The 7,756-nt window shown below is 46.0% G+C and overlaps 4 protein-coding genes across 4 annotated transcripts in view; all 4 read left to right on the forward strand.

Annotated features, from left to right (window-relative positions):
• The window catches only part of Pmar_PMAR011792 (cell division cycle protein 48, putative), a gene marked incomplete at its 5' end in the record, with an annotated part of 3,314 nt that extends 726 nt beyond the window's left edge, over positions 1 to 2,588 (forward strand). The window contains 11 exons of the mRNA XM_002773882.1: positions 206 to 378; positions 445 to 583; positions 946 to 1,051; positions 1,101 to 1,226; positions 1,272 to 1,381; positions 1,433 to 1,542; positions 1,720 to 1,846; positions 1,896 to 1,981; positions 2,030 to 2,172; positions 2,240 to 2,373; positions 2,425 to 2,588. Coding sequence (XP_002773928.1) covers positions 206 to 378; positions 445 to 583; positions 946 to 1,051; positions 1,101 to 1,226; positions 1,272 to 1,381; positions 1,433 to 1,542; positions 1,720 to 1,846; positions 1,896 to 1,981; positions 2,030 to 2,172; positions 2,240 to 2,373; positions 2,425 to 2,554 — 1,384 coding nt within the window. The 3' untranslated portion in view covers positions 2,555 to 2,588. The remainder of the gene's footprint in view (positions 1 to 205; positions 379 to 444; positions 584 to 945; positions 1,052 to 1,100; positions 1,227 to 1,271; positions 1,382 to 1,432; positions 1,543 to 1,719; positions 1,847 to 1,895; positions 1,982 to 2,029; positions 2,173 to 2,239; positions 2,374 to 2,424) is intronic.
• A 287-nt stretch (positions 2,589 to 2,875) lies between these two features.
• Positions 2,876 to 4,416, forward strand: Pmar_PMAR011793 (30S ribosomal protein S17, putative; the record flags this gene model as incomplete). Its single annotated transcript, XM_002773883.1, has 5 exons — positions 2,876 to 2,954; positions 3,344 to 3,480; positions 3,548 to 3,636; positions 4,203 to 4,319; positions 4,368 to 4,416. 5 exons carry the CDS (start codon positions 2,876 to 2,878, stop codon positions 4,414 to 4,416), a joined length of 471 nt encoding a protein of 156 aa, XP_002773929.1.
• Positions 4,417 to 4,970: 554 nt separating this feature from the next.
• Pmar_PMAR011794 (hypothetical protein) lies at positions 4,971 to 5,900 on the forward strand (the record flags this gene model as incomplete). Its single annotated transcript, XM_002773884.1, has 5 exons — positions 4,971 to 4,984; positions 5,037 to 5,180; positions 5,229 to 5,310; positions 5,355 to 5,433; positions 5,788 to 5,900. The coding sequence occupies 5 exons, from the start codon at positions 4,971 to 4,973 to the stop codon at positions 5,898 to 5,900; spliced, it is 432 nt and encodes a 143-aa protein (XP_002773930.1).
• Positions 5,901 to 7,379: 1,479 nt separating this feature from the next.
• Positions 7,380 to 7,756, forward strand: part of Pmar_PMAR011795 (hypothetical protein) — a gene marked incomplete at both ends in the record, with an annotated part of 2,036 nt that continues 1,659 nt past the window's right edge. The window contains 2 exons of the mRNA XM_002773885.1: positions 7,380 to 7,459; positions 7,550 to 7,656. Of these exons, the coding sequence (XP_002773931.1) occupies positions 7,380 to 7,459; positions 7,550 to 7,656 (187 nt within the window). The remainder of the gene's footprint in view (positions 7,460 to 7,549; positions 7,657 to 7,756) is intronic.

Here is a 7,756-nt window from a genome sequence, read left to right on the forward strand (position 1 = left end):
TAGGCAGCGGGTACGGCAATCCATGTTGAGTTGGTGAAGTCGACTGAGCTTACTACGAAGGGAGAGGCGGCAGTGCATAGGTGATGGGGTCTTGGCTAGTTGTGGGTGTATCATCGATAGAAAATATGCTACTTGGGAATTGAACTTGGGTCGTCCAAAGATGAAGCTTGGATACTACCATGCAACTAAATTGCTTTATATTCAGTCTCTTTGCGCGATGTCGTGACTCTGGATTGGCTTCGCTGATCTTCATCGATGAAGTTGATGCAGTTTGTCCCGATCGGGAGGGTAGAGGGAACAGTTCGGGCACCGAGGCAGAGAGGAGGATGGTGGCCTCCTTGCTTACGGAGATGGATGGAGCTGGCCTCATGAGCCAAGGTACGTCCTCTTTGGTTCAGTGGTATAGTCATGTTGCCGCGTTGATGCGTACCTATTGCCGCGCAGGTTCTAATCCCCCCTTGGTCGTTTTGGGCGCCACCAACAGGCCGAATGCCATCGATCCAGCAGCCCGTCGAGCTGGTCGATTCGAACTTGAAGTCTCAGTGGGTGTCCCTGACGAGAGTGGGAGGAAGGACATTATAGAGTACTAGTAACCAGGATGGGGGGGGAGGGAGGTATGCACACGATCAACTACATGTGTTGGTGGCAATAGGAGAATTCTGAGGAAACTTTGGGTGATTCTTACTCTTGGTTTTAGTACACTTCTGCCCGAGTTCGTGTGTAAACTTGTATAATTAGCCTTGGAAACTCCTGAACTGAGTTGAGGAAAGGTAACATGTATACCCCCAACACTTCTAGCAACTACGCCTATTAAGTCAATAGAGATGCAGGGGGGCCTCGACTGTATCCTACCAGAGTGAACCTAAGATACCTCTGACTGGTCACACCTTTGTTTGGGGGACTGGGGTCGTCGAAATGGTTGATACCAGCAGAAAACTGTTTCAGAGTGGTTCTCCATCGGGACTTCCCCCCAGCGGTGCAAGAGCGACTTCGGCCAAGTATCGACGAAATAGCGAGGAAAACGCACGGTTTCGTGGGGGCCGATTTGAAAGTAGTTGATCGAATTTTATGGCGCGTGACGCTTTTATGCATCTGTCTAGGCCTTATTGTCTCGTGCTTGTTCTCTGGCGATGAACGAAGGTTCGACAGCGGGCGTGGAGTTGAGACATGTCCAGGAGGCTTTGAAGTTCATCAAACCTAGTGCACTGAAGGAGCTCATTGTGGAGGTAATTGTTGATAGGTTGTGGAAGAAGTGTGGTATTAATAATCAGGTAGCGAGGACGAGATGGTCGGATATAGGAGGCTATGAGGACGTTAAGAAGAAGCTAATAGAAGCTGTAGTGTGGCCGTTGACTCACAGTGCTTTGTTTGCTGAAATGGGGTAGTAGTAGTAGTAGTGGTGGTGGTGAGGTGATGGTAGTCACCTGCTTAGGGTAGCACCTCCGAGGGGTATACTACTCTACGGCCCTCCTGGATGTTCTAAGACGATGCTGGCTCGAGCGGTGGCTACTGAGACGGAGATGAACTTCATCAGCATCAAAGGTAGGGGGCGTATTGATGCATGGCTCATTGAAGTAACTGTCAATAGCGAACCATTGAGGATTTATCGTAGTTGTTCGTAATGTGGATCCGGGGTGAATATTGTGGTATATAATCCACTATAGGAGGTGGTTGGAATCATCCGATCGTGAGGTGAAGGAGGAGTGGTATGTTTATCAGGTCCAGAGTTGTTTTCGAAATGGGTCGGGGACTCTGAGGCGAAGGTCCGAGACCTCTTCCGGAAGGCTCGACAAGCTGCTCCAACGGTTGTCTTCATTGATGAGGTTGATGCCATCGGGCAGGAGAGGTGAAGGGAGCAATTTCGTGGCGCGTGACGGAATCCCTTCTTATTCTAGGGCGACAGGAGGCGGAGGAGTAGCCGATAGAGTTCTGGCTCAGCTGCTCACTGAGCTCGATGGAGTTGGTGGTCAAGCTGGCGCGGGTAAGGGTCTGACGAACTACGCGAGGTGTGGTATGGATTTCCCTGCAGGTGTGGTTTTGATAGCTGCTACTAATCGTCCTTGGGCGATGGATGCCGCCTTGCTGAGACCGGGGAGGATCGATCGACTCGTCCACGTCCCCCTGCCTGACAGCGATGCCCGAGGAAAGATATGGAGAGGAGCTCTAGCTAAGGTGGCCTCCATTCGGGCCTGTTTTGTATCTTACTGTCATCGACCTATGATACCTTGGGTGGGGGCAGGTACCACATGCAGTGAGCGATGATGATATAGATGATCATTTCGTCTCGGCAACAGAGGGCTATAGTGGGGCTGAGATCGTCGCTGTGGTGAAGGAGGCGTGCATGGTAGCAGTCAGGAGGGAAATAGAGAACAGGTCAACAGCGGAGCGAAGTGAGTTTCGTTATTTAACTTTTCATCCTATCAGGTCGGGCAGTATGGAATTAACTCGAGAGTTGATCGATGAAGGCTTGTCTAGAGTGAGACCACGTATCACACCGGAGTTGGCCCAGTCGTATGTGGAGTATGCTGATGAGGAAATGAAGGGAAGAGGATGAGGGGAGAGGTCTCTTATCGAGTAACGTCTTTACCAAATTTTGTTCGAATCGTGTTGAGTGTTCTTACTGTCACGAGGGTTGGAGAATATGAGTGATGGTAACTTACTGTTCAACTACAATGATGGGAAGGACTCAGGTTCAGAAACTCCCTATAGTATAACTGATCGAATTGTATGATCACTGATCTTGTTGAATCTGTCGAGATGCTAGAGGTCAGCAGCCGAGGAGCCTCTCAGTGTGAGGATGGATGATTTTCGTAACAGTTGGTTTACCGTTGAGAACATTGAGGAATTCAGTTCTCTTAAGCTCCCCTACTTCACCATGTTTGTCCGCTCAACGGCTGCATTAAATTGGCATTATAAGTACTGGCAGAGACAGACTGCTGGATATTTACGAACATGTGGGCAACGCTCGTGTTGTTGTTGTTGTTGTTGTTGTTGTTGTTGTTGTTGTTGTTGTTGGTGATACCACTCCTTCGTCAACTCGTGAGCCTTGGTGTCGGTCATAACATCGTGGAGTTGCACGTAATTATGATGATTTTGTATTAACTTCTTCTGAGAGTAAACATTGAAGCCAGTGTGGGAAAGTATGCACGTTCTCAACTACGTGTGTTGGTGACAATATGAAAATTCTGAGGAAATTTCGGGAAATTTTTGTTGGTTTCTGTACACTTCTACCCAAACTCGAAGGAGTAAATCCCGAAATTTACTCTCAGAATTTCCATCAGACATTTCGATATTCGAAATTTCCTCTCAGAAGTTGCCCATGTACATTTCTTGCGTGTGTTAGATATGAAGAACAAGATGCCCGGTAATGAGATGATAGGATTTGTAGTTAACGATAAACACCCTAAAAGTGTCCGAGTGTTCTGCGATCGCTTCATGCATGTCATGAGGTATAAGAAGACCTTTCGGTACACGAAGAAGGTAAACCAACCTCATTTGAATCTTCCTAGGGGGAACCTAAGATTCCTCCTCCTATTCTTCATCGTAGATATGGGCACATGATGAGAACTCCGAGTGTCGATTGGGAGATATCGTACAGGTTCAACCATTGGGGTACAGAATGGGGCCTTTGAAAACGTAAGGAGGGGGGGAGTGTTGGAACATATGTCCGCTCTCCTCACCTGAGCTCAATACTTCCCTCACTACTCATAGGAGTTTATATACGAATTGGGAGAAGTGTACACATTTCCGGAAGATTTCTTAATATTGTAATCAACACATGTGGTTGACATTGGGGAGGGTGTGTTGGAATATATGTTCGCTCTCCTCAGCTAAGTTGGAGTGGTTACTTTCTAATTATAGAAGTTTTCACATGATTTCTCGTCGTACAAGTGTACAGAAACCAAAAAAAATCCCGAAATTTCCTCTCAGAATTTTCATATTGTCACCAACACATGGTGAACTACATGCGTTGCGAGAAATATGGAAATCATGCGGAAATTTTGGGAAATTACCGTTGGTTTTTGTACAATTCTACCGAAAATTGTGTGGATTTTCAGAATATGGTGAGAATTCGTGAGGAAACTTACGAGCTCAGTTGAGGAGATCAAATATATATTCCCACAAAAGTGCATATATTCCCCTCACATTTCTTAGAGTGTTTCTCGAACGAAAGCTTGTTAAATAGGTCTTGTTTTCTGCAGATACGTAGTTCGAACGATCCTCCACCAGGAGCCGCGTGATGCTGGTGACAAGTCGTGCCTGAGGGGAAGCGACGCGAGGAACCTCGTGATGGCTCATGGGGAGGATGAGCAGATCAAGTTGGTCTTCGAAGAGATCTCATTTAGTTGCATTTTTCTACATCTTAGTTTCGATAGTGTTGATCCGGCGGACAAGAAGAAACCGATGCAGGCATGATAACGTTTCTGATGGTTGTGGACCTGTTTTGTATCAATCGTTGGGGAACCTAAGATATTTCCTCGTGAGCGCACAGTGAAGATTCCTGTTTTTTCTATGCATGTGGAGGGCTGTAGTAGGAGCATTGAAGTGAGAATAACCGGCGTTACGTCGGCTGGGGAAGGCCTGGCACAAGTGGTCATTTACGACGTAGGGCGCTGATGATAATGATGTATTGTTATGCACAATTGTATCCTTCAGATTGACTCTACTTTTAGTAGGGACGGCGAGCGGAGGATTTCCTACGTAAAAAGGAAATTTTCGGATTTTTTGTGGCTCAGAAAAAGTCTCGTGGAAACTTTTCCGGATAGAATTATCCCACCGTTGCCGAGAAAAAGAGTAGGAAGTGATAAATGCAATGGTGATGAAATTATTATTATCCGACAGGTTGTATCTTCATTCGCTGCTGCCGAGGTAGAAGGTCTACGTTTGGTTTTGGAACTTTTTCTTATGCGACTGACGGCTGAGGAGGAGTTTGCGTCTTTCCTGCCGTTCATTACATTTCTGACATATTCATGGGAGAGATTAAGTGAGTAGGTTGAAGGGCTTGGGGAGGCGTATCTTAGGTTACTGCGTGTTAGATACAAAAGAGCTCGTGATGCGGTACATGGAGAAGTGACTGCTACTGCTGCTGCTGCTGGTGATGATGGGAAATCGATCTTTGGTGGAATTGTGAATGCGTTTATCACTACGTTCACTAGAGAGGCTAATGGAGGCGTTGGAAGGTAGCTGGGAGGGCTGTTGGCTATAGGGGGAGGAGAAGTACTGTGTAGGTTGTCGTTGGCAAAAGAGAACGTTTCAACGGGGGTAATTTCGTCCGATTTGGTTAAATCGTTGGGTGATTTGGACGAGAGGGTAGGACTTGATCATAGAGGAGATTCTTAGTTTTGGGGTTCCAGGTGAAGGGCTTGGCATCGTCGTGGAGGGAAGTGAGAGTTGCTATAAGGCATCAGGGGGAAGCCATTGAGAGAATTGGAGGTGAGAGTAGAGACTAGGAATCTATAATGTTCTTGGGGGGAATTCATTTTGAATTTTCAAAAGCTTCGATTGGTTTTCCATGTGGATGTCTGCATATGAGGAACATTTTTCGATCTGTTGCCGATTTCTGGGGGATGTTATTTCTCAGATAGATTGATCCCTGTTGGAGAATCATCGAGGAACCTATAATGTTGCCGGGAAAACTTTTTTGTGAATTTTCCACTGTGAATGTCATCACATTGAAAACGTTTACCCCCTTGTTATCAAACCCTGGGGGATGCTATCTCTCAAAGCTGTATGGTTTCCTGATCTTTGGTGGAGACAAAAATTAGGGGGGATCGTCGCTGGGTTCAGGCCTCTCGGAAGTTTATTCGGAAAAGCTCAAAACGGCGGGCAGGAGGATACGTATGTTGGACGCGACTGAGGCTAACGTGTTGCAAAGTCGTTGGGAAGATCTCGAGATGTGAGGAGGTTTATGTAGTTGATTAAAATGTGAATAAAATCACAGTAACTGTCGTTACCTATTGGAGGTTATGGTTGCGAAAAGGAAGAAGAATGAGAGCAACGTGTTAGAAGTCGCTTAGGAGGGGCTATTAGCTGGCTCCTACCGTGTAAAACAGCATAGGATGATGATAGTAGGGAAAGGAATTAGGGTGGTTAGGAAAAGGACTTGAGAGAAGCGTATTGATGCTTGAGCATTACGCATGAAACGGTTTTAAATATAAGACGTTAATGAAGTTGCTCATTGGAAAATATAGCCTGTGTTCAGCCAGAGAGGAGATATAATAGTATTTGTATCCACTTTGGTGTTATTTGTAGCGCATCGGTGGTGATTCATCTAGTCAACAGTCAATATGAAAATTAAAGAATTGTTTATGATGGTTGATCGTAGTTGAAGATGTTAGTTCAAAACGTGGCTTTATGGAAATTCCTCTCCCAGGAATTATGGAGAAACGTCTTAGGTCGTGTCGGGGTAGGTATATGGAGGCGTGTCGAGAGACGGTAGCTCGACGGGCCTTTTTTGTATCCGACCTTGGTGAAGTTGAAGATATTTCTAGAGGGAAAATAAGGAAGTTGACGACGATGGTTGATTTACTAAATGAAGTAGTAGTAAGAGAACGCAGCAGCTCTTTAGGGTTTGCATAGGTTGACGATGGTGATGAAGTTGAGGGAATTATAGGAAGTATCAGGCAGCTTGATACGGAGTTGAGAGAGATCGAAGTTGATATTGGAAGAAAACGGGAAAGGGTAGAACGAGCCACTGAGGTCTTGAGGTAGCTGCGAGGGAAAGAACTCATTTTACGTTTGAGCTCATTGGAGCTTCACCACCCTAGTGATATGAGAAACACTGATGAAAGTATTCCACGATTACTGTATATCACCGCGAATATTGGGGTTTTCACGGAGTATTACGTCGCCACTTCACGCAAAACGGGTCGTGAAACTCCATTGTACATCAAGTGAGTAAATTTAAAGCTCACGATGTAGCTCGTTGACATGTATGGATTTTGAGCACGTCAATGAGTTGAGTCTGGGGTGGGAGCCTATCTAGTCATTGATCAGAAGGGAGCTCCCGAACTTCATCCGAGATCGGCTTGAGGAGTGCACGGCGATCGAGAGAGATATGGTAGAGGAGGAAGAGTAGTGACTGTTGTAATGGAAATATTTTCAGATGTGTATTCTGCGCACAGTTGGAAGATTCATGAGTTTTCCCGAGCTTCCTTCCAGCAGATGTGCTCAAACTGAGATCAGTCCATGAGTTTCTATAATTCGCTTTGTTGGGTTGGAGAACTTACTTGTTCCCTGAAATTTACAAGTGACTTAGGGTGGAGAACGTGTAGGAAAATCAGATAGAATTTCCCCATAATTTCTTCACTATCACCAACACGGCTGCAGGAGACTGGTTTTGGAGACTGAAAATATTTTATAATAGTGTTTTCCCATTTATGATTTCCGGAACGTCATCGTCGTCGTCTTCGAGTGAGGGAAATAAGAAGGATGATGATGATGACGATGCCCAGGAGAGGTGAGAGGCTGTTTATAGAAAGTATTGATAACTTTATACACTCCTCGTGTCCTTCAGTGTTGATATAAACATTTCATGTCTCGTTCTCAGGAAGCCGACCTTTCCCTCTAGAGCCCTCGGGCCGAAGATGATATTGAAGCGGCGTCCTGAGGGGTTGAAGGCATCATCTCAGGCTACCAGAGATGACACTCGTGGAAGTAGGTGGGCACGCTTGTTATGGAGATGATGGACCTATTCAGAGCCCGACGAGGAGGAGAAGTCGATGCCGAGTTTAAGTGCGTCTATCGTGGATGAAGA

Source organism: Perkinsus marinus, assembly GCF_000006405.1.
Source record: "Perkinsus marinus ATCC 50983 genomic scaffold scf_1104296958712, whole genome shotgun sequence".
Lineage (NCBI taxonomy): Eukaryota > Perkinsozoa > Perkinsida > Perkinsidae > Perkinsus > Perkinsus marinus.